The 26,159-nt window shown below is 37.8% G+C and overlaps 1 protein-coding gene across 1 annotated transcript in view; it reads right to left on the bottom strand.

The window, feature by feature from the left end:
- Window positions 1-1,660: 1,660 nt before the first annotated feature.
- Window positions 1,661-26,159, bottom strand: part of INTU (inturned planar cell polarity protein) — a 34,842-nt gene continuing 10,343 nt past the window's right edge. The window contains exons 3-16 of the mRNA XM_041482292.1: window positions 22,989-23,074; window positions 17,525-17,719; window positions 13,772-13,890; window positions 13,385-13,474; window positions 12,906-12,983; window positions 11,898-12,087; window positions 10,021-10,074; window positions 8,821-8,883; window positions 7,622-7,843; window positions 6,396-6,827; window positions 5,798-5,895; window positions 4,992-5,181; window positions 3,144-3,298; window positions 1,661-2,408 (exon numbers count right to left, since the gene is read on the bottom strand). Of these exons, the coding sequence (XP_041338226.1) occupies window positions 2,297-2,408; window positions 3,144-3,298; window positions 4,992-5,181; window positions 5,798-5,895; window positions 6,396-6,827; window positions 7,622-7,843; window positions 8,821-8,883; window positions 10,021-10,074; window positions 11,898-12,087; window positions 12,906-12,983; window positions 13,385-13,474; window positions 13,772-13,890; window positions 17,525-17,719; window positions 22,989-23,074 (2,084 nt within the window). The 3' untranslated portion in view covers window positions 1,661-2,296. The remainder of the gene's footprint in view (window positions 2,409-3,143; window positions 3,299-4,991; window positions 5,182-5,797; window positions 5,896-6,395; window positions 6,828-7,621; window positions 7,844-8,820; window positions 8,884-10,020; window positions 10,075-11,897; window positions 12,088-12,905; window positions 12,984-13,384; window positions 13,475-13,771; window positions 13,891-17,524; window positions 17,720-22,988; window positions 23,075-26,159) is intronic.

Raw genomic sequence — 26,159 nt, 5'->3', positions numbered from 1 at the left:
TATTCCAAGACCAAGATTTCTTGTCATTAATTCCACGGGTGTTGGCCTGTGTGCCTTTCAAGAATCCATCTGAATGGAGGGACCTTTGCAGACACCTCACAAAGTCATTAATCATTTAAGATCAAACCCCAGATTTTATTGCTGTAACAAGAGGCTGCACAGGAAACCTGCCTCTTTCTACCACCACTGATTACCAGCCATGCTGAGGGAAAGGAGTGCACAGCTCTTGACCAGATCTATTTTGTTTATTAAAATTAATATGCACAAGATTATTTTTACCTGTTTTCCTTTATCCCCTTTGGACATAAAAATATGTTTGCATTTGTCCTTAAAAGCAACCTTTAGAGCCTGTGTTGGGAAATACTGTGTAACATTTACCAAATCACCAGTGCCAGAGGTTCTACAGAGAAAGAAATGGATTTTTAAAAATAACTGGAGATTTTAAAGTATCCAAAGTTTATACTACACCAAGGATATTATACAATATCTCTTCTATTTGGTATGAGCTGCAACAAAGGCCAAAAATCTTTTCAGATCCTTTCCTTTTCAAGAGCTTCTTTTTGGAGAACCGGATTTTTTTTAAACTTACCAACAGCGTATTAATTTGGTGTTAGCACTAGAGAATCTCAAACTAGCAGTGAAACATCAATAATATCAGAAATAGCCTAGGATTTTCAGCTTCCTTACTCCACCCATTTCTAGGACTACTGACAGCAACGGAAAGTGCAGGAGAGCAGAGCACTGACAGGGCTGTGCAGTCCTTGCTCTCCTGAAGCAGCCTCCTTGTGCATTTTGGCTGACAGAGAGGGTGCTCACACTCCATCTTAAAGCAACGCCTGACAGCTGATACAGGTATCAGAAACTCGGTGGCACTTTCAGAATTACATTACACTTCTGAATTAAAGAAAGGGTTCTCCTGGACAGGAAGCCAAACAGCTAAAAGCACTGCAGCAAGGACTGCTTGCTTTCCTCCACGTTCCTTCTTCCATCCACCAGGAAATCTAATACCCAAACGTCAGGTAGTTTAGACTTTGAGAGGTGTAGCAGAGTAACTCTCCCATCACCTGATTTATACATGGGGAGCAGAGCTAACACACTGCTGCTTTGATTTGTAGGCCTCAGACTGAAATACTGCTGCTCATCTGCTGGGAACCATAAATCTTGGAGAAAGCTGATTAGCGAAGTCTTCCATCACAGCTTGCACTTCAGGCCCAAGACTTCTGCTGCCTGAATTAAAACAACTGTTGAGTGATGAAGACAAGCCGTGAATGACCCTGTGAGCCCTGCAAGCATTTGATTGACTGTTTTAGGACTACCCCAAACTGTGTAATTTACTAGTGAAAACAAGATCTAAAGATTTGGCCATGAGAACCCATGAAATTGAATTTGCTTTCCTGAACACTTAAAGTTTTTGTTCCCATTGTTTAAAATGGAATTCTAATTATGCATTTTATAAAAAGCACTCATGAAAAACAAGTAGAAGGAAATAATAAAACAAAAGAGAAAATACATGAAGTGAAAAAAGGATAAAAAATTAATGCTTTACTGTTCTTTAACAAATATAATTTTTTATTATGAAACTATGAATATAAAATAAGCCAAGTCCATGCACATCTTAAAACCACCCTGCCCACCCCCCTTCTTTCTTTGTGTCTTCAAAATTGCATTTTAACAAATATAAGTATTATTTATAGTTAAAACTCACGGAGTCAAGTAAAACATCAACCACACTATAGTCCTTGAGTGTGCAGGAGAGCAAAAATGGTAAACCATTAGTTTTGTGAGGCTAAGTGCCAGGAATTGTCTGAAAGATTTCTCTCTGTTTTGATTAACACAATGCTACTGAAAACATTCAGTATTTTTCAGGCTCTCAGAGGTGCAAAATTTTAAGTAACTGGAGAACATTTTTTTCCCTCCATCATCAATTTCCATGTTCATAGAGTTCTTTGAGGATCAGCTTACCATTTTATGTTGCATATTGTACACTGAACAGCAGTGAACATACAAATGATGTGGTGTTTTCATATAATAAAGTTATGACCAGGATTAAAAAAAAAAAAAAGTGACAGTATATAAAAATAAGAACTTCGGTTCTCTGAAATTAAGTATACAATTGATGAACTCATCAGAAGCACCACTGAAATTTTAACTGCATCATATCACAAGGTATTTGATTTTTTTTAAGCATTTCAAAGATGCCCCATGGGTGGCACCCAAATTGAGTTAGTTTCCCTTTATATGGGATATTTTAAAGAATTAACACCTTGCAGGATGCTTGAGTGTGCAGGAAGCTCATCTATGCAGCTAAGCCAAAGGACAGTTTAAAGGCCAGCTCCACAGCAGCTTCTGTCACCGAGTCATGGAAACACACATAACACTCCTGAGGTTTGGGGTGGAGAATGAGTCTCCTGGGGAAAAAAAAGAAAGAAGAAAAAGAAGAAAATCATCACAGGTATTATTTTTTTTCTCCTCAAATGGTAGATTCTCTACTCAGTTTTTTTAAGGCTGTGTAGGGAAAAAAAATCTTCAGGTTTTCAGGATCTTCTCTGTTACTGGTCTGTTTGCAGCAATCCAAGCCTGTGGGCCATAAGCTCCAATCAAGATCCTTGGGAGCAAGCCCCAGGATTCACATATTTACTAATTTTTGAAGGTAATAACATCTGGGTAGTTACATTTCCACATATTAATCCAATGAGCTCTTCTAAGGAAAGAGCTAAAATAGAGAAGCTGTTAATACCTGTGCATCATAATTATTTTTTAAAGGTTTAAACAGTAGTATAAACATTTTTTCAATGTTATAATTAAAATATTTTAATTTTTCCACACAAACAGCAGTTATGTACATTCATGCTGGGAAATAATTATTTTTCTTCCTTCTCTGTAAACATTTTTCTTCCCAATGAAACAGCCTCTTTTATAATGTAACAGTAATTATAGCTGTCACCTTGTTTATGTCATTGACTCAGCAGCTATTAAAGATGGAAATTCACATCAATGCAACTTCCCAGTCCCCTTAAATTAGAGCTACCTCAGTCAGTCAGCTCAAGTATTTCTCTGATGTGCTACAGTTACATTTATTTTTAAAGAACACAATGGCACAGTCAAAATGAAAAACTGGAGGTGAATTTTGTCTTTAAACCTACCCCACAACCCAGTAGTTCATTGTTGGTGGTGGTTTCTTCTGGTCAGTCCAGTTTTCAGGAGAGCACTCAAACAGAAGTCCATGTTCTCTTACCAGACCTGGGTCCTCAGCTGCCTTGCTGAATTCTGAAATCCCACTGCCTGCCTTCTTCTTTTTCTGTAAAACAGCTGGTGAAATGTTAGTAGAGAATGAGACATTCTGACATAAACACGAGCAAATACAACCATGTGATTTGTTCAGGACTCTCTGATGGATGACTCTGCTGTCAAGCCAGGCTTAGAAGATATAGCTGACTTGCTTACATGATTCTTTTCTCCACAGTTTTGTTACTTTGGCATCAAAAGGCTTTTCCATTGTTACACAAGTTGGAATTAGACACATGTTCCCTTTTTTGACTTTTTCTTTCTAGCTAAACACTGTTTTTCTAAAAAGACATCTGAGTTACTACAGCACTTTAAAAAAGTGCATTACAACAGCTAAAGCTCTCATCTTTCTTTTCTGTGTGCCTCCCTAATTAAGAACCATGATAGTAAAAGTCTATTAAATAAACTTGGCCAGGCAGGAATTTCTTTTTGTAAATAAACAGCTGAAGCACTTTGCCCAGAGCATTTTCTGACTCTTACTCAGTATGAGGGCATAAAAGCATGGAACACATTTTTTTGTTTTCTTGAGCTATTAGAGCTGTGTTTTGAGCAGAGCTTTTGAATAAACCCTGCAAAAGTTCATCTCTGGATCTGCCAGTGAAACAGTTGCTTCAAAGGTGAAAGAAAAGGGATTTGTAGAAAACAAGTCAAGGAACTTCTGTCTGCCATATGCAGATGCAGAAACCACATTGTTCAATCTGCCTACAATATTGAAGATGTAGGGACTGAAGATCTAGAAAACATGATCAAAACATCCTATTTTTGGGTTTAAGACCACTCATCTTAGTTTTGCTAAATTTAAGATTTATTCAAGACTCCTGTACACATTTTAGAAGTTAAATTGTGAATTTTCAGTCTCAAAAACTGAGGAAAAATTAATCATTGATCAGTCTACAGTAACTTTGCATTACTGGTGCAGCTCTCTGGATCCTAAACCGTAACAACATTTATCAGATGACAAAGAATACACAGTATAATAGTACATTTCTGTATTTGATTTTTTATCATGCACTATGAACAAGGCAAATTTCTATTTCTTCTTTAACATTCTCCTTGTGCCGTAATACAGCCTGCCAATTTCAGCATTAATTGCTGGAGCCAATCTGCAAAAGACTACAGCAAATTTTGCTCTAAGAGATGTCTCCATCAGTTATTTTTTATTCTCAGTTTTTATGGCTTGAACTATAAAATGTCTGTTTAATGGCTGTAGCCAAAGGCAATTTGATGCTAAGAAATACTAATTTATTCTCTCTGCTTGCTTTTGGGTTTCTACATTTCTCAACAGAAATGGCCAAAATACATTGCTCATTGCCAAAGTCTTACTCAGCCAAACCTATGTCATGTGACCAATCCACCAAATTATCACTATTTTTAACACTTAAAAATTCCTAGATTTACAAGGCACATGGGTCTAGCCAGAAATGACTTCTTCAGTAACATGAAAGAAATATTAAGAAAAACTATACTGTTATTTGCAAACTTGCCTTCATTCAATCTGTACTGTTATTTCTCCTTTTCTCACTTAACTCACTTGAATTGTCACTGTAGGATCTAAAAAACACAATTGACAATGTTCCACTTTTGTTTGGAGTGTGCAGACATGCAAATACAGCTGCTCTTGAACCAGTGAAATAATGAAGTGAAAAGAACCTTGAAATACTGAATTGAGAATGTGATTGGATAAAGAGAAAGCCAAATTTCCATACCTCTTTCCTCATGGACTGCTGGAAAATGGAATGGATTGAAAGGCAGCACTGGTAGAAATTCTCAATTAAGTGAGGGTGGATGGAGCCACCGAGCTGGGCTACTTCTTTGTGAGTTGGAGTAATAAAGATTCCTTGCATTGTCTCCAAAAACAGATAGTGGAAGAGAGTGTTCTCAGGACCAGATGTCAACCTTAAATTAAAATAATTTAATTTAATATCATTGAATTAAAATAATTTAAATAATTTGCAGCTTTTCTTTCTCAAGGTAGAATTGTTTTTCTAATTACAGTAGGGTACAAAATGGATGCAGGCATTCTAAAGCTTCCTATCTCCACACAAAGGAAATCCTGCTGATTTAGACTGCAATACTCAATTTAAAAAAAAAAAACAAGAAAATTAAGAAACTGTGCTGCTAGTTAGGCATTGCACTTGTGTTCTCAAAAATTGTTCACAAAAAAGGAAAGTGAAATAAAAGCTTTGTTCATTGTACACCTACCTGGAGATGGAGGTGCAAGGTAACTACATGTGTGGTCCAGAAACTTCTACTTGAAATTCTAAGGTCACACAGACGTGGGACAGGTGTGCACAATACTAATATATTATTCAGAATCAAATGTCTTCTATTGTATTATTTCAAATTTTTATGTTTAATTAAGCTCTCAGTTTAACACATTCTCTTCTGATAATCTTTGCATAGCAAAGCTTTGGTTGGGATAAAATCATGAGGGGACTTTTGTGTATATTTAAAAAACAATCCAAAGACGGTCTAAAGAATGAAATACACAAAAAAAATAAAAATTTCTTACTTCATAGCATAAGGAAGTTCTGTATCTTTCTCTGAAGAGTTCTTTTTCAGGTTTCCTGAATGAAATGGGTTTGGCAGGGTGTGTTTTTTCCTAGTGGCCTGAAGAACAAGTGGATAGATGAAGTAACAGAGAACACACAGCTAAAGGAAGAACAGAATCCAGCCAAACCAATAGAAAGAAGACGACAATGTAGCATTTTTAATAAGGCACACGTATCAATTTATATCAATGTATTTTATAGCCTATTTTAGACTAAACTTGGTTAGAAGTAGTTGTACAACTGTACAGCAATTAGTTGTGATATGTTTTTAGGGATATTCTCCAATTAAATCTGCTTTTTTCGACACAGCTGTGCCCACTTCAGTCATGTGAAATCCCCAAATATTTACAAGCAATGATAAAATAAAAAAGTGTGAATGATAAAATAAAAAAGTGTGATGGCTCTGAGGCTGACTCAGAGCTTCCCAAGGCAACAGAACTATTTTATACTGAATTCAAGGGGCTTACTCTTTTATAATGTGCTTTTTATAAAAGTCACCTTGAGTTGGAGTGAGCTGCCCTCTCCCCAAGCCCCCAGAACTCTGCCTTGTTCTCTGACCTGCTCCAGCACAGGCTGTGCGTTGGTGCTCTCCTCCTCCGCGGGCCCCTCGCTGCCCTGCTCGGCCGCCCCGCTGCTCCTCAGGGGGCTCTGCCTCCGTGGGGTGTGAGAAGTGTCCCCAAAGAGGCTCCTCTTGCTCCCTGCAGTACTCACAGCTTTGCAGGAACTCTGGAAGTTCTGGAGCTTGCTCAGCATTGGTGAGGTGCTCAAGCTCTCCAGTCTGTCCCGCGCTGCAGGAAGGAACCAGTCAGCACAGGCTAAAGGTGGGATGGAGGGAGCATCCAGCCTTTCCTCGATGCTGGCGTCTATTCCTTCCAGCTGGAGTATGGTTGCTTTGACCTGGTCCACATAGATACAGTCTGGTCCTGGGTTCCCAATAGCTCTGGATGCACAGCCCCCTGCCTCCAGCAGGACACACAGGACAAAGTGTCTCTGTAAATACAAACAGAAAAGACTGCTTACAAACTCATCAGCTGTTTGCTTGAAAGAAAGCCTATTGTATTTGCGGGGTGCCCTTGTGGCAGGAAGGAATGATGAATCTGACTCCATGTTCTCAGAAGGCTAATTGATTATTTTATGATGCTGTATTATATTAAAGAATACTAAACTCTACTAAACAATACAGAAAGGATACTTACAGAAGGCTAAAAAGATAATAATGAAAACTCATGACTCTCTCTCCAGCCTGACACAGCTTGGCCCCAATTGGCCAATGACTCAAAATAATTCACAGCAGAAACCAATGAAACAACCACATGTTGGATAAACAATCTCCAACCACATTCCAAAGGAGCAAAACACAGGAGAAGCAAATGAGATAATATTGTTTTCCTTTTTCTCTGAGGCTTCTCAGCTTCCCAGGAGAAAAATCCTGAGCAAAGGCATTTTCCAGAAAATATGAATGTGACAAAAGTCCACATTTAGAAAACCAAACTCAGACATTTCTGATGTGAGCTGTTGGAAAAGACAAGATTATGAAGACAGAAACATTTTCAACTGAAGTGAAAAGGCATAAAAATAATAAGAATTTATATAAATTTTGCAAGCTTTGTGGATGTATAAATAATTCTGCTCCCTGGGAAATGCTATCCCATGAAACAGCTACAATTTGAGCATTTTGAAAAATTACCCAACGAAATGCATGGAAAGTGTTGATCTAGTGAACAGACAACTCACAACAGCAAAAGAGAGGTTCAGAGAATGGGCATGCTGCAGCATCAACTCACCAAGCCAACTATAAGTAAGAAGTATCTTGCTTCGGGTTCCCTGTATCCTGTGCAACTCAACTCCTCACTGGGCTGGAGGTGATGCTGTGGGAACACTTCCCGCCAAATCACTAACTGCCCAATCCTCTGCTCTGCTGCCAGGGCTAACAGACAGTAGTGCTGGCAATAGAAACCCACATCAACGAGGTCTTCCTTGGGCAAGTGATTCCCAATCAAGTAACCCTAAATTAAACACAGAAAAAGAAGTGTGTTCAGTGAGGATACATCACCACCACGCAGCACTTCAGAGTACTTTTGATACAGAGATATCCCTGCTCCATATGCACTGAGATCTTAAGGTTTCTGGCCACAGACTGTATTTTTGGTGTACAGTTGTACAACACTGAGCTTTTGGGCCACTTCTAAATAATCAAAACACTAAATATAAGCAAATCGACCATCAGCATATATTCAAGTTATCAAAGGTGAGCTGGGCTTTCCCAGCTTGCAAAACAGCTACAGTGTTAAGGTGTCGAATTCTCATTTAATTCTCTCTTCAAAAATAGTGAGCTTTCACTGGAATTAATAAAATTTCCAAAGAAGATCCACAGTACAGTGGTCCCAGCACTAAGGGCTTTACAGCTGAAGTGCTGTCATGGTAGATACTGTGCAGTTCCACTTCTCTCGTGACACTCCCAGCACAAAAAACAATTGCCTGATAAAGTCCTTAAAATGCAAGTTTTCTTAAAGCAAAGGCTGTTACCTTCCTCTTTGTACTGTTGATTACATTGTGTACATTTACCAAAGAGAAATAAAGCTATCAATGAGGCCAAAGTGAAAAAAGCTGTCAATACAATTTCTCAAGTCTTGGATTTAAAGACAGATTCAAGATAGAGCACCTGCTATCAAAACATGGGAATGAACAAGAGTTCTTATTAAAATATCCTGTAGTTTCATTTGAACTGACTCTTTCCAATCCTTGGGCTGTACACCAAGAAATTCCAGTTTTAAAGAAATATTTTTGTTCTTGCTGTTCATACAGTACATAGCATTTCCTAACACTGAGTTTTTCTGTTATGGTGTTTGAGCTTTAGGTCTGTCACTAGAAATACATACTTAAATCAGTCATATATTCACTTCAGATTTGTGAGATTCTAAAACCCTAAATCAGATTTCTAGATGCATTTTCCTAATCTTTAGGTCTTCATCATTAATACTACCTTGTAAAAGAGACAAGAGCCCAGGATCACATATAATCTTCTCATGTCATAATAATCTTCAGACTGTTGGGGGGGAAAAAAGCATTGTGTAATTTTTAATTCTGCATTTTTATTTTATTTACCAAATGCAAGTGAACTGATTCTGATCAACTGCAATCAATACTTCAATACTTTCATATCTGACCATCTCTTATTACCAGTACAGCAGTTAATACTGAGCAGTTAAGGGAAATACCAAATTTTTAGCCTCCATAATTGAATTTCATGTCATTAAAATTTTCTCTAAAACTTTCAGCTCAAAATAACCAGTTTCTATTTAACTGTTATGTGCTCATAAACTATTTTTATTAGGATATGTTCATTCTCACAGTTAACAGCAAAGTAGCTTTAGCATAACTACTGACACCAGGGGCCCTCCTAGAGTAAAACTTACAAGTCAAACCATTTTTTTCCAGTCTTTGACATTTTACTCAAAATATTCCCATTAATTCATCTTTTAATGCCCAGTGCTCTCCCATTAGCAGCCCTGTTTTTAGATAGATATATACTGTATTTTAAGTTAAGTAGGTGGAATCAATTTCTGTGCAATAAACTGTGACTTATAAATACTGATTTCTGTAATCACCCAGCTTGTTCAGCGCAAGGATTCTTTTGAATAGCATTTTAGAGTAACTGTTCTGGAACATGAGCTCAAGACAGCTCCTTCATTACAAAGTAAAGCTGAAATGTCAGTGTGTTTAAACCTTGCACAGCTGAGAGTTACTTAAGTAAATTATATTACTATTACCTTCTGTAACAGTATTAAAACTAAGCAGAATTTGTAATTGCCTTCTGTAAACTGGAAAATTAAATTCTGATGCATAGATGTTTCCAATTCTGTTCACAATTGCTTAGGAAGGAGACAGATACTTACACAAAAGAAGAAATGTAACAACAACAATCACCTCTGTTGAAGTCAGTGTTTTTGTAGACATCCCACGGATTTAAATTATATTAAATCATGGATTTTCAGTGACCAATCATATAGGATTCTAATATGTTATAATATTAAGCATGGAGAGAAATTCAGGATAAACTGCTTTGACTCCCACTTCATTAAAAGAAGTTGATGGATTTTGAAAATAGTCTTTGTTTCAACCACAGAATGTGACACCAAGGCAAGAAGATACTGTGCAAAGCAAAAAAAACCAAAATGTTTACCAGCTCTGCAAAGTCAGCTGCTTCCAGATCACTCAGTGCTGTGTCAATTTCCATCTGAAATAGTTAAAAAATACTTTTTAAATAAAGATTTCCAACATATTAATTTTCAGTTATAGCACATCTTGCACTGTCTTGCTTGTTTCAGATGGGCATTCACAGGTACAAAGTGACTGGATAAAAATCTACACCTATTTTTTATTAGTAACATCAAATATCAAGAACACCTGGAGATACCAGAATTAAGAAAAATCCTTTCTAATTGCTGGCTATTTCCCTGCTCTTTGAACTGTACAATTTTCTCTGCTTGTGTGTCTGCTGAGCCCAGTGTTGGTACAAAGGAAATGTCACTCTTACTTTCAGTGTGCTTTAAAACATGAGGTCTAGAGACAAACCTGGCACACTACTGCATCCAACTGAGTTTTCAGGAAAATCTTTTATCCAATGGATTGAAGATTTTTGTCTCTATGAAGTCACCAAAACTCTCTCATGCATTTTTGTTCTATTGGAACTACTTTAAGCTTCCTTATTTCTGTAACTGCAAGAGCTGTTGGTTAAATCGAGTTTAACTATGAGTACTTTTCTTGGTCCTAGCACTGAAACTCATGACATAAATGTGCTACTTAATGAAAAGAATCTAAATCACATGGTTGCAAACTTCTTGAGCTGTGTTAACAGGCTGCCTCCAATTGAAATACAGCCAGTTTTCAAACAGAGAAATGTCAGCAAGCCTGTTGGCACTCAACAACTAATCATCCTCTCAGCTTTTCCCAGTCAAAATTTAAATGGCTTTCTTCCTGAAGAACTGACATTTTTCGTTTTATATTCCTTATAAAATAAAACAGCTCTTCACCAAAACAGTGACTGGAAATGTCATCTTCTTCAACCACAACACTTTTTTGGCAAATGGGAATGATCTCAAAGAACTCTGGAAAGTAGTGTCTGTATTATAAGTATCAATGATAATGTTTCCTAAGTCCTTTTTAAACTTATTATTTTATAAGACAAAAACAGCCTGCAAGCTAAACTGGAGACCAAGGCAAAACAGAGCCTCTCTACAGAAGCTTGAGAAATAAGAAAAAAGCATGGAAAGACCCCTGATGAACAAATCGTAAAAAAAGCAGTAAAAACCTACAGTGCAAGGTGGAAAGAACTAAATAATGATTACTCTGTGACTAAAGATAAAGGAGAAGAAATTTCTCCTTTAAAGGAGAAAATGGAGAAAGCCACACTTGCAAAGAGAAATCTATTTGGAAACAATGGCACAGACTAACATATTTTAAACTGGAGTCACAGATACTAAAGTAATGAAAGTGATGTTTACAACTGGCAGCTAAAACATTACTAATGTTATAATTAAATGTTATTTGCTGTGATCCACCTTTTGTCTTACTACTGCGTAAAGCATAACAGTTTCTAACATGGAGGTAATGTGGCACAGTGAAATGGTGCAGAAAAACTGTACCTGTCTGGCATCAACAAATGACATGTGGGTATTTATTTTGATTCTGCAACAGCCATTTATAACTCTCCTAAGTTATGAGAACTAACTGGGCTTCTAGAGTAATATTTCTTGCCTGCCAAAATACTTCAATGGTTAAAATCAAACATATAGCTACATACCAGGGGCTGCTTTCTCTATTCTTCCTAGCTAACTCTAAAGTCACCAAGCTACACTCATGATAGCAGTCCTGTGGGAATGGTGGTGTTGTTGATGGTGGTAAAATTCAAGCTCCAAACTTGAATTTTATAGGAAAATGGACCATCTGGGATGGGCAGAGCACTTAGGTAAATCAGACAGGAAGAGCAGAAGACACCTGCACGGACTTTTTTGCCTGTCATGGCCAGCTTTTCCTGGAGAGATGTGAAAAGGACCTGACCTTGACTTCGTGGGGCAGCGTCAGCCAGCGCAGGCCGGGGAGGCTGCCTGGGAACAGGGCACTGCAGGGATCCTGGTGCTGGGCACTGGGGCTGGTGCCAGGCTGGAGCCTTGCAGGATGAAGGGCACGTTGGAAGAACAGGTTGAAAAAATGATCCAGGCGAGAAACATTTTCCACCTGGCAAAAAGCACTGGACAAACATGAACTCCAAGTTAGAATAACACTGAGAAATGTGCAGCTTGTTTATATAACCCTCAGTGATACACAAGCCTCTTTACAGCATGATGCTACATTTGGGTGTTTTTTTAACATGAAAAAAATGGTTTTTTAACATGAAGAAAACCACTAGGCTGATATCCAGGCAGTACCTACAAAGAACAAATTAAACCAGTATGATGTTACCATAGAGCAGCTTAAGGTGAGTGAAACATCAGTCTCATCCTTTTGGAAACTGAGATTTGTTCTTTTTTGTTCCCTATGGCATACACACATTAAGCCTGAATTAAATGCAAGAATATGAGTAATCACCTGGGCAATTTTATTTAGGTAACAGTCAGACTGAAAGTCTCCTGGGTGATTTCCAAATGCAGAGGAAGACACTCACTCTGCCAAATGGAGTTCAGCACTCCAGTCACTCACTCTGGAGAAGTCCCGAGTGTTTACTCCGTTAAAAATGTAACACTGCTACACGTGTATGTTTCACAGACACAGAGGGTAACATTTGCAGAGTGCTGCTGACATCCACAGTGACCTGGATTATGGGAATGATTTAACCTGATCAAGGACAAAACTTTCTGAAGTGACAAAGCCTGCTTAAGCAGTGTCTTACCACTGTTAAGACTGAAACCAAAAGGCAAGACCAACAGAATTCCTGTTTTTACACAAGTGTAAAGGAACATACCAAGAAATTCCCTGGAAACATTAAAATTAATCCTAATACTTGTCTTTTTCAGTGAGCACCAATGAAAAATCAGTGACTGAAAAGAAAATACTTCTGAAAGAACTCACCTGTCCAAGGAACTGTACATGAATGTCAAGGTCCTGACAACATTTTGAATCATGTTCCTCAGCTGAGAAAGTGGCACACTAACAAATAAAAATTAAAATGTACAGCTATGGTTATAACATTTTTATGATGATTAAGCAGCCCTCCTAGAATGTGTAAATATGTAATATTACTGATGTTATTCAGCAGTCTCTGCAAAAACTTGAGTTTACCAAATCTTAGGATATTACTCTTTTCTAACTTACAGGTATTTCTGGGATCTTATTCTCTTCAGAGGAAATTAAAAAGAAATTACAACAATGGATATACAAAAGATGTGAATAAAGTCAATCAAAATAGTGAAATCTCAGACATAAAAACTAGTTACAGTAAAAAGAGTACATTTTTAGCCATTTCTTGCCTTTTTTTGTTAGAAGAGTGCACAAAATAAATTTGAGGACACAAAATTTAAAGGAAAACAAAACTTTTCCTTGAAACTCACTTTTCTTCAGGAAGGCCAATTACGAGCAACTTGTCAGATTCTTTCCAGTAAACAACTTGGACCAGTTTTTCACATAAGAAAAGGGAAGAACTAGAAAAATAAAACCAGAAGTATTTCTGTTAACACTATGAAGTTATAAAGGAGTTGAAAATCATTTCACTGAACTAAAAATCCTAGTCACTGCTACCCACTACAACAAAACTCCCCCAAATCAATTTACATCCAGGCTGAGCACTCCAGCTTCAGGCATGCTGTTGTAGTTAGAGAGTTACTGCCTAAACAGGTTGAGTTGCTCTGGTTTGTCTAGAACTTGATGCATGAGCCATGTTTGCTGTACATGTATATATAAAACAATAAAAGCAGTAATTACATTTCAAACACTTTTACCTGATAATCTCGGTACCAGTAACACTTTCCAGTATGTCAGACAGTGTGAGAAATATCCCTCTCACACTTTTCAGTTTTTGGGATGCTTCAGATATGGGGTACTGATAAATAATTTCTTGCTGTGAAGAAAGTCAGCTGTTAGTTAAGTAAACCAAAACCAAAACCCCTCCAAAAAATCCCCACGAAAACAAGATAATGATTTTTTTTTTTTTTTGTGCTAACAGTTGGGGTTATTTTTAAACATGAAATTTTTTATCATATCCTTTCATATGACATTGAAACAAGTAGTGTGCTGCATGGGCATACTGGAAAGTTCTAAAAGGCATATGAATATTTCTACAGTTTTTGTACAGTTTTAAATTCTGTATTTTATAGAAGAGCATGACTTATTTAGGTTAATTACTATATGGAGAAACGTAAAATGAAAAACAGTGTGGCCACTGCATCTTACAGCTTTAAGTACACTTTTAACACACCTGATGCCAAGAGAGAGGAAGAAATTCTTTACTGTGAGGGTGCTGAGGCCCTGACACAGCTTGCCCAGAGAAGCTGGGGATGCCTCATCCCTAGAAGTGTCCAAGGCCAGGTTGGATGGGGCTGGGAACAGTCTGGTCCAGTGGAAGGTGTCCCTGCCCATGGCTGTAGGGCTGGAACTGGATGATCTTTAACATCCCTTCCAACCAAACAATTCTGTCATTCTCTGATGCAAGTATTGATACAGTTCTTTCAATGTTAAATTCTGACTTAAACCATCATCAGACATACAGCTCTTGAAAACTAACATAGAATATGAAAACTCAAGTGTCTCTGTATAACCCTACCTGGCTGCTTTACATGGATAGCATAAAACATAACTGATGAATATGCTCAAATTTTAAAATACACCATTAAGATTTCATTAAACATCTGACCAGATACACAAATAATTTAAAACTAAAGCTCTATAGAGATAAATATTTGTGAGATAGCTTTCTTTTTCTAACCATTAAAAAAATCATTATTTTATTCAAGCATTTTCAAAAATTTTGTATTATTTCAGCAACTATAAAAATATAGTAATAAGCAAACATGATTCCCTCTCATTTATTGCTTTCTGCCAAATCATGATGGGCCATTATTTTTTTTTTGCATCTTCTCCACTGCAAAGATTATAGTAAATTATCTTTCTACACAAACAAATGAAACACAGGCATGATTAACTTCCCAATTTATGTCACTAATCACATTTAGCCAGTGCCAACACCCATTAGAAAATTTTCCTTCATCAAGACTAAAAGAATCCAAAATTTCATTACAGAAGGACCAGACAAACTCTTCATTTATATCCAATTTAATTAACTCTATTTATAAATACTCATTAGTGACAAGGATATTTTTTTTTTCTGCAATCAATCTCTCAACTGGAGAAACCCTGCTGTTTTCTAATTGCAGCACTGCAAAGGGCTAGAAAGAGCCTTTTTCCTCCCTCCTCACTATGAACTGGGGCCTTTACACAAAATTTGTTTGAGAATGATCTGAACACACTCCCAGGGAAAGAAAAGCCAACTGTAACAAACAGGCAGAACTGTTATCATGTATGGATATAGTGATTTAGCAAGGGCCAGCACATGCCACCAGATCAGCTGTCTGCAAAGCAAGCCCAAAGGTCACAGGCCAATGACAATGGAATTAATAAACACAATCAGCTCATTACTTCAAGTGTAAATCCTCCCTCAACCCAACCCCCAAACCTGGACAGAGTCTTCCAGTAACAGCAGAAGGAACAGGAATATTGTTCCTTTTAAGACATGCTATTGCCAAAATCAGGTCAAAGATGAAGATGTGAGTGTTGCACACTGCTACAAATAATCTATAATTGTAATACCCACCTTAAACTAAAATATAAAAAAGGCAGAATTGACCTTACTCACTGAGAAACTGTTACCATAGGGACACCCCCCACAGGCATACACACATCCCAAATGATTCCCAATACTACTTCCCTGTATAGCTGAGCAGACAGAGCTTACAAGTCTTAAAGCTCATTAATTCTATTTTAGGTGCCAAAAGCTCACAAGTGGAATACTTATTTACAAGTTCCAGTTGCCACAGTTTACACGGATGTGATCTGCATATTGTGCCTCCCCTGGATATGGGCAAAGCAGCTTCTTAAAGGATCACTATATTTCTGTTGGGCAGGATGGCTTTAGTGTACCATAGCTTCATTTAAAATACTGTTTAAACTAAATCTGGGACAGGACATCTACAGGAGAGAACTTGGCTGAAGTACAAAAAATGAAATTAAAGACAAATGCCTCAAAGAAGGAGGCATTCTTTTGCAAGGAAACATTATAAAGAGCTTCATTATATTAGCAAAGCATCTCTCAGCATATTTGGGGCTACATAATTGCCAAGACTTCTCAGGAAACAATTATTCCATGTTGTGAAGGGACAACAAGGGCGTTACAATCCCTCTTTTACCTCTGCTCAGTGTTCAGGATTAATCAGTTTCTTGGGAGAATGTAAAGGAACAATGGAGCAAGAAGCCAGTACTCAATTTACTGTGAAGTGCAGAATTGCAATCAGGCATTTACATGTGTAAGAGAGGAGCCAGAGGTCCTGAAATGATTTTTTTTAATATTTCATAAGGTGTATGTGGTCAAGAAAACACTGGTCTTGGACTAGTACATATTATGGTATCATATAATTTTCTAGGGCTCTCCTTCCCAGCCCTGTCTCTAGAAAATAAAATTAAACCCTATTTTGTGTAGCTGTAACACTTCTTCTCTATTACCCATCACCAACAGAATGTAGACTTGAAGCTGAAAAATAGCATAAAAAAAAAGTAAAGGCATCTCAATCTAAGGATAAATTCCAAGGGAGAGAAAGCAAAATGTTTTCTTTCTGCTCCCCACTCCATCACTGCCCTGCCATCTTAGTCCCTGGGGACTGGAAAAACCTGTGCTTTGTTTGATTCTCCTCAGCACAGATAATATAAGATCACTGGGACAGAATGCTCAATTTGAGAATTCACACAAAGGCAGAAGAGTCTTTTCCCAAATATCTGTTCCTAAGAAGTCCACTTTGTCCACTTGTCATTTCCAGACTGGGCAAGAGGCCAAGCTCAGCTCTGTGTCCCTGCGTGGAGAGGAGTATTTGTAGCTATGGCTACATCCTGAACAACTGCACAAACTTACATGCGCACTGGCAACATTTTCCGGAAGAACACAATAAGGAAGAGAGTGAAAGGAAGCTTTAGAGGACAAAGGAAAAGTACTTCAGTGCTCTAAAAACGCTGCCCAAGCAAGAATCAGCAGCTGACTGCTAACAGCAGACATGCCAGAGCCCTCTAAGAAAAGGCACATTAGCATTTCAAAACATGAGGAGCCAGACAGATTATGGATGTGGACTGCCAATAGCTCCTGCAGAGGGACAGTTTTTTGACTAGGCAGATCCTGGCATTAAAAACCTCCAGTCAGCATCCCAGAGACAGCTTGGCACTGGGGAATGCACCTTGGGTATGGAGTCATCACCTGGCTGCTCCTCACCTGCTCTCAACTGAGTTTAAGGCCAGTCAGAAGTTTGTCAGCAGTGATGCTGGTTCTTCCCTCCTGGAATTTCACCTTATTTCTACTAAAATGGGTATTTTATGGATGATTCCCAACTCCAAACCATTAGGAGGATTTTTAATTTATCATTTTACATCAAATGTCCTAGCAGCTGCTGTGGTCAGTGGTTACCTTTGAGCTCAGGCTGATTGAGTCAGGCACATACCTCATCCTTGGATGTCTCAGAGTCCAGTTTCAGTGTGAGGAACATGACAATGTGAGGCACATCCTGCTGAAGGTCCAAAGTGTCCTCTCCCCACAGGAGCCGAACCAGGTTGTTCATACTTGACTGTGTCTGTTTGTTCCTTTGCTCAAAAGTCCCTTCAGGCTCAAATACTGAGGTCTCAAATGTCAGTTTAACCTATTAAGGTAATTAATTACTGTGAGAATGAGGCTGTACTTACAATTACTTTCCAGTATCAGATGAAACAGATGGAGTTTGAGCCCTTAAAGAGGTTAGGTTTTCTCAGCCTCAGCTTTACTGAAGAAGATGTAAGCAAACAAAATTCCTGCTGTTTCAAGAAAACCAATCATACATTCAGCATTACATAACCATCTATTACAAAGGACAAAGCCAGCTATTACATGGTCTGTGAACCGTGTGAGTAAGCATGTGGTTTGCTATGTTTTCATACTTAATTCTTATGGTTTTGAGAATGGAAAAATATACTTACTGCTCTGGCTTTGTCTGAGCACAAAAACCCATTACTGTGCCTTTGAAACAAACACAGTATTTGACTTCTTTCAAAATGTCAGCAGTTTCCTAAGTACATATTCTGAAGGCTCTTTCTTGAGCATTTCTTTGCCATTTTGAGTGCACTGACATATTTGCACATGGAAATCCATTTAAATTTACACTGGACTGCAAAAGTCTGTTAAATTGCAATGGTAGCAATTCTTTCATTTTCAGTATGTTAACTTTCCTTTTTTTAACTGTAAAATCAGAAAATAAGAGTTTTGTTGCTTTATTTAACAATTTACACAACTACCAAGTAGTCTAGAAAGTTCTTAGCTCCCTTATTGTGCTATGTCTTCAGAAGAAAAAGGATCAGAACACAAACACAACATCCTGTCTTAAACAAAACCTTTAAAGTTTAGATGATCAAGCTGATTTTGCAAAAAACTTGTATGATGGTTACTGTCCCTTATTTCCCAAATAAGTTTAAAGCCAGGAGTTTTAGAATAAATGAGTATTTCCGGACACATAAACAACATATAATCCAAACTTGACGTGGAAACATGTTTCAAAATTTGCTGTATAGACCTACTTCTTTAAGCCCTGACTTACAAAAATTATGTTTGTTAGTTGTCTCAGCAGTGATGAAAGTGATTTTTAAAGTTTTTTATGAATGAACACATTATCCAAAGTATGAAAGGAGGAGGTGTGAGAAACACCTATATCTGACTGAGCATAAAAATCTTCCAAGGAGAAGAAATAATTTATGTTCTTGGATGAGACCTTATTGTTTATCAACGTGACTGAAGATATATTTGGACTAAGTAGGCATGCTCCTAGTTTCCTCTTTCACATGTTTTTACTCGAGACTGTTTGTCTGCCTTGAAATACTGTAACCTGGGAAGTTCTGAACATAACACATCACACCAAATCCTGCTTCTTTGTTAAAATCAGTGGCAGTTTAGCCTGAGGACTGATACAACAAAACCCATTTTTCTTTTCTCAATTGCAATAAATTTTGAGAAGCCCAAGCAGGTAATTTATACATTTAAAGACAGATCATTTTTGTAATTGTGTATGTGTGTACACAAACTTCAAGAGAGGAGTGCCAGCAAGAAATAATCATGCTTTAAAACACCCACTGCCTGTCAAACTAGCTCAGAGAGAAGTGCCATTGTCAGCTCTCAGAGCTACATTTGTCACTGGTTGCCATCTTCCACTTCACTCCCTCTCCCAACATTTTCCACTGATTTTCCCCTCTCCTATTTGGGCTGCTCTCAGCCTTTTTCTCCTCCTCTTCCCTGGTACAGCACTGCAGTCAGTCCTGCTCTCCTGTCCTGTACTGCCTCTTTCTTTTCTGACAGTAACTCATCCTTAAGTAACGCCTTCTCCTCACCAGTCCAGTTTTGACTCCTGGCACTGCACATGAACAGGGCTCGAGGAGCAGGAACACCCTGCTGAGAAGCAGCTGCTTTCTAAGAGCCAGTAACTTGATAGTTGACAGTTTCAGAAGTGTCTGTTTTCTTCTCCAGCATTCTGAGACTCGGTTCTGTTTCTCTGTCACGCCATCTGCATGTATTTCAGAATATTTTCCTCATACCCTGTCTAACTTCTTACAGATTTCCTTAAGGCTCAGTAGTTATTTCTCTTAACTTCTACTGCATCTTGTCTCTGGACATTTAGTCATGAGTCACTCAGGCTACAGTCTCTACACTAATGACACACAGATGTCATTCTTGCTGCAGTCTATCTTTTAGTCTCTCAATTAAAAAAAAAAAACAAAAACAAACAAACTTAGTCTGTCTTGTCTTAAGAGACACAACCATATGATCTTCCAGGGAAGAGCTCAAAACAAACTGGACTGAACAGAACTTTAACTTTCTTGCAGTCTGGAGTCATCCATGCTGCCTGCCACATCACTGTAACAGAAATGGACCAAGAACCTGCATTTGAACATATCCTAAAAAATATGTGGTGTTTGTTTGTTTGTTTGTTTTTTGTGGAGAAGAAATGAATCTTCATCCTGAGCAGTGCATAGGATCTGATCAAATATGACTACTCAATTCCCCTTTATAAGTACTGACTGTGAAACCTTCCACAGCTTTGATTCCATTTCTCCTGAAGAAAATCAGTTCAATGCACAACAGAAAACAGAAAATGACATGAAGAATGAGAAAAGCATTAATATTCCACTCTATGTATCATGCCCACATTCTCAATACTTAGAACATTTCTCAATAAGAATTTAATCAAATGGCCCGAAGGTGGCAGGAACAGCAAACTGTGAGGGACATGGATCATCATTTTCTGCTTAGGGAAGGTGACAAAGTGGAACATTACAGGGCTCTCCACAGCCATGGCAGAGTAAGCCATGAGCAATTAACTTCTTCTCATAACACAGGAACATGGTGGTATGACATGCACTTGGTCAGATGGCAATTTGAAAGCCACAGATAATTAACATAACACAAATCAGTCACATAAATCACTGTTCCAGGATGCTGGAGGTCAAAGGAATTTTAAGAAACAAAGGAGAACATAGAAATCCTTAACTGATTTTACAAGTCCTTTATTATTAACTGCTGGAAGCTGGAAAGTAATGATTGGAAGGTTACTCTGTATTTAATCTGCTTCTTAATACCATTATACATTTCTCAGCGTAGAAAGAGAAAATGTAGCTGTTGTACCACTGGTCTGCCCCAGAAAGGCATGATTTCATCTGCAAGAAAGCTGCATGGCTTGGAAGATGGATTTCATCACAGACAGAGCTGGGGGCATTGCTGGCCTTTTAAAGACTGCCTGCTGCTTCCTGTTTTCAGTATCTGTTTGCCATGTGCTTATGGTCTGCCCAACTGGAACTCAAAATTTCTGATTCTAGATGTCTGCCTCAGGCTGGATATTTTTAGAAAGTTTTGAGTAAAATGGTTTTGCGACTTCTGAGTATCAGAGTAAAGAAGAGTATGTTCCTTCAGCATATCTTGTCCTTCCTATTCTGTCTTCTCTGTCTTGTGGTGCTAGGAAACAGCAACTATTTTCATTACAGAAATGTAAAACAAAGGACTAATGTAGCATTTAGACTTCTACTGCTCAGTAAATGCACTAAACTAGCCCTTACAAGCCCAGATCTAGCTGCCTAAATTGAGGTAAGAAAAACAAAATTCTGGAAATACAATAATGAGATATATCGCATTGTGCAATTGAATCTAGGAAGTGAAGTTTTTGAAATTAATTCCAGCAATTTTTAACATGAATCCAGAAGAACAGGGGCTTCACTTAAAGAAATAATGTATGTAAGTAAAAAGGCTTCAAACTGCATATTTTTTTTTATATTCTGCAAGGTAAGATGAATGAGAACACAGTAACAGTTTTGCTTGTATTACAAAATGTCAGCTACAACAACCCTCTGTTCCTTCAGCAGCATGACTGCAGCGTACTGCTTTGCAAAAAACCCAGAAGTCTATATTTACATCTCCACTGGTCTATTCTAGCCACCACTTGTCTGGCTTGACTCAAACTGCACAGTGGAAAAGGAATAATTGCACTTTAATGAAAGGATTTGGAAAGCCACCATGACAAACTGTTACACATTTCAAGTAATGGCTGCCTGCTTGACAGATTTACTGACAGAGCAAACACTGACACTGCATCACCAGAACTGCTCTGTCAAGGGCTGCACTGCATTTTGGCAACAAGTAATACCTACACCCTCATCTAGAGAGGGTGCAATTACACAAACTGGATCATCTCTGTCTTTTTCATCATTCTGTATTTAATAACAGCTACAGCAGCTCCGTATTTGGTCAAAGGCAGACAAGAGAAGGTTTTTCTCACATGGAACTTTGCCAGTACCAGATCACAACTCCAGTAGCTCAGGCAAACTTCAGGCTGTCAGATATCTTGGAAAGCTTCCTGAACTGACATCCCCAGTACTCAATCTCACTGCAACTACATGCAGATACATTTCCACAGGAACTTGCATATGGAACTTTGTGTTCAAGAAAACATATAATTTCTACTTGGAAAAATCTCTGGACTGTAAAATATTTCTATTATTATCATTACCTTGAACCTGAAGAAAAACTACCAAGAGACACTTCAATTTTTAACCTGCTCCTGCTCATACCTCATACACATAAAAGTTTCAACTTTTATCTTGCCTTCCTATCCATCAGGAAGTAGATTTAAGCAGATTAACTCAGAATATTCCCTTTTAATGCTAGTAACATCCTAGATAAGTAACGCTCTCCTGGCGTAGCTCTGAAACAGCTATCTAAGTCTTCATTACTTAATTCTTCATTAGAGCTCCAAAATTATTCAGGTGGAAGAAAAGATATATGCAGTAGGTTTTGGGGAAAGAAACATCATTCATCAGATTTTTTGGAGCTTTTTTTGTACCAATTTTTATTACTAACTTCTATCAGTTTCATCACTGTTGAGTTTTGAAAGATCTTGAAAGTATTCAGTCTAACATCTCTTAGAACCCCAAGAATTAATTTTTGTATTTAAATATCAAACCCGTACAAATTTCACCATTTAAATGCTTTTAAATGTTTTTAATAGCACTCCTTTTGTTATTTCAGGCTTGGTTTTACTCTTGTGGTTTCTGAGTCTTATTTATATTGATGAAGATATAATTATTCTATTTAAGTATTTTCCAGAGCAAGTATTACCATTTTACATACAGTAATTGGCAAAAAAAAATCCACTACTATTCTGCTGACATGTTTATTTTTAAGCAGGACATCAGCACCTACCTATTTTCATAGGATTTTTCTGATTCTGATTTTTATCAGAATTAAACTCTGAAAATTCTATTCTGACTGAAGTCAAGCAATGCATTCAAAAGATAACAGAGTAAGTATTAAGAAAAAGGCCAACTAAATTTTGTTTCCTCAGGAAAAAGGGCTAGAAGCAGTACTAACTTTTAGAGAGGATTTTACAGAGGATACTGTACCTGCATAGGACCTGGAATGCAAGACAAAACCCTCTCTATGTTTTCAGAATTCACATCGACATCATTTACAGCAACAAGAACATCTCCTGGAGGTGGAACAGACAAGAAATGAGAAATTCAGTTGCAACTGCGTCACAATACAGAGCAAAACAGTGTCTTACTAAAAATATTAACATGTCATTCAAGCTGTCATAAATGTCCATTTGTTATATTTAAGTAGATGTTTGTTACATGCAACATTTACCACTTTTAGTCTGTTACCTCAGTGGTCCTCAGGCCTTAGGGCCACACTCACATAATTTGACAAAAATCATAGAAATATAGAGTGGTTTGGGTTGGAAGGAACCTTGGAGACCATCCAGTCCCAACCACTTGCCACAGGCAGGGATACGTTCCACTAGACCAGGTTGCTCCAAATCCCATCCAGCCTCGCCTAGAACACTTCCAAGGATGGGACACCCAGAGCTTCTCTGGGCAATCATTTCCAGTGTCCCACCATCCTCACAGTCAAGAATTTGTTTTCTCATGCTCAATCTGAATTTACTGTTAGTTTAAAAACACTCCCCCTTGTCCTGTCACTACATGTTCTTTTACGAAGTGTCTCCCCATCCTTCCTGTACTCTCCCTTCAAGTACTTCAAGGCCACAATTAGGTAATCATGAAGCTTCTTTTCTCCAGGCTGAACAATCCCAATTCTCTCAGTCCTTCCTTAGGAGAAGTGCTCCATCCCTCTGATCATCTTGATGGCCCTCCTGTGTAACAACTCTCCAAGCCTCACCCCTCCATCCAGGCTTGTATCACTCTTGTTACCTGACCAGAAAACATAGCAAATTTCTCAACTTAGTCCTTCCTCTTCTGTTTCTTGCCCCCTGCTGTGGGTCCTCTCCATGTTTTTATCTGTCAGTTTTTCCTGCCTAAAGGCTTCTTGTATTTTCTACATCTTACACTCTTACCATCACTGGAAATGGGGAAAAAAAACCCCTTAGCATCCCAAAGATAAAGTCATTAACTGCAAGAGAAAAAGGTTTGAAAAATTAAAGGTACCACCTACAAAAGCAAACAGAACTGAATTGTAGCTTACAAGCTTAAAATTCACATTACAGTCTAAAGTACAAAAATCAAACTGGGATTTCTATATGAAGTGAAGGAAAATAACCTCAATAAGTATGCCAGTGGTAATTAATTGATAACCTATGCCTCATCCCCCTCAAAAAGATGTATGTTAAAGCATGGAGTGTGCAAGGGAGATATAAGACCTGTGGAAAAGAAAACCAACTTGGGAAACTAGAAAACATAAAAGTAAAATAACATCAAGAGATAAAACTACATAGACCTGTCAAAAAGAATAGAAATTGGAAAGTAAAAATAAAGGGGGTTTTGACCATTCATTGTTTGGCCTTTCCTTAGGATGTAGGTGAGTGATCCCATACAAAGTACTCCTGACAGTCCTATTCACCACTGCTACAAAAAAAAAAAGAAATCAAATGAGATCAGATAGACAGAAGTAATACTGCAGCAACCATGGGAAATTAAGAATCTCTTAGTTAAAGACAAGGTGAGCAGAGTCTAAGTGAGAAAGCAGCTAGAGTGGAAATCAGAAGGTTCTGTAGACCCTAACCAGAGACTTTCTACAAAATTTTCCAATAAAGGTACTTAGAGCAAACTACCTAAGATGAGGCAACATAGATTTATGACAAGAACTGTAACAAGTGACTGCTAATGGCACCAGGATTTGATGGTTCATTAGTTCCTTCACAGAGGCAAATATTCAACTTTAGAGTAACAAAATAGGCCTTATTTTCTACTAGATTTTCTTTGGTGGCACTTTCAGTTGTCTCTGCTTTCTCTTGTGAAAAACTCTGTTAGTTTCTAGCTTGTATCTTCTGTAGATAGGGAAATAAAGAAATTAGCTTCTTACTTAACACTGAAAGTGACCCAATTCTTAAATGTGAACTAAAGAGCTCCTCTGAATAAGCAGACTGAAAACCAAGCTTCATTTTGCTTGAACTGCACAAAGACTCCCCTAGAAAGTACCTCCACATCCTCTCCAAGATTATTAACATGGTGTTCATCACTCAGGCAGTGGAAAGGGATTAGAAAAAGGATATGGATTTGCAGCTAAAGTGCAAGTAAAAGTGCATAGTTATATTTTAAGCCTTGACTTGGCAACAAAGATGTCATCAAGTGCAGAAATAAAGCACTGAAGCACTGTAAGATTTGGTGTCTATTTCAGTTTTCCAGGGAGAAGACTTGCTCAGCTCAAACTGACACAGTGCTAATGACATGCACACTATGGAAAAGCACAGCCTGAGTCTCTAAGGTCTCTTCACTCCCTGAGAATCTATTCAAGGACATGGAACGCTCAAGTTCAGAAGAAGACTGACAATTACCAGGATTTCTGTGTTCTACCTTGGTTTTAAATACCTTCAAATTGCAACTGGGATTCTTCCCAGGTACAAGGTTGATAACTCAAAATCAGCAGTGATCAAAATCAAGGCCAACAAGAGACAGAATATTCTTCTAAACCATCAGTAAGGAAACACTGATTACCTCCAAAATGCAAGCAATATTCCCCTTTAATACACCAGGTAATCAGCTGCTCATTCTTCTTTTACATTAAAGGGAAATTCATTCCTACTCCTTCTGAATGCAAAGCCACGAAAAGGCTACATTTTATTCTACATAAAAAACAGTTTTAAGTTTTTCTTTTCAAGAAATAGCTCTCTCCCTAACCTCGGTGTTTCTTGATGCACAGCACAGTTAAGTTTTAGCCCGTCAAATCTTCAACACAACAGTAATTCAAAGTCAGAAAAGCTGAAAGTTAAACAGCATTTAAAAGGAACTCAGTAAGTCCATGCCAGAGCCCCAGGACATGAAAATTAGTAATGAAAAGCAGAGCACTCAGGCTACTCTAATATAACAAGAATTATAAACAGGATTACTATGTTCTCTGTTAAGAACACTGTATTACAGATCATTATAACACAGCTACAAGAGAAAGCATACTTGTACTCATCTTAAATTCATCTGCTTAAATAAAAATTGTTTGTTTGTGTTCTGTTTGTTTGACTGGAACTTGAGGAATTCTGTTGCAGAGCTATTCAGAGGAGCTGCACACACTTTGTGAAGACATCCACACCTCACCACTTGAGGGAATGTTTTGGAACCACC

This window comes from Pyrgilauda ruficollis, unplaced genomic scaffold (assembly GCF_017590135.1).
Source record: "Pyrgilauda ruficollis isolate IOZ18807 unplaced genomic scaffold, ASM1759013v1 scaffold58, whole genome shotgun sequence".
Taxonomy (NCBI): domain Eukaryota; kingdom Metazoa; phylum Chordata; class Aves; order Passeriformes; family Passeridae; genus Pyrgilauda; species Pyrgilauda ruficollis.
Note: the sequence above shows the minus strand (reverse complement) of the source record. Positions and strands in the feature narration are given on the sequence as shown.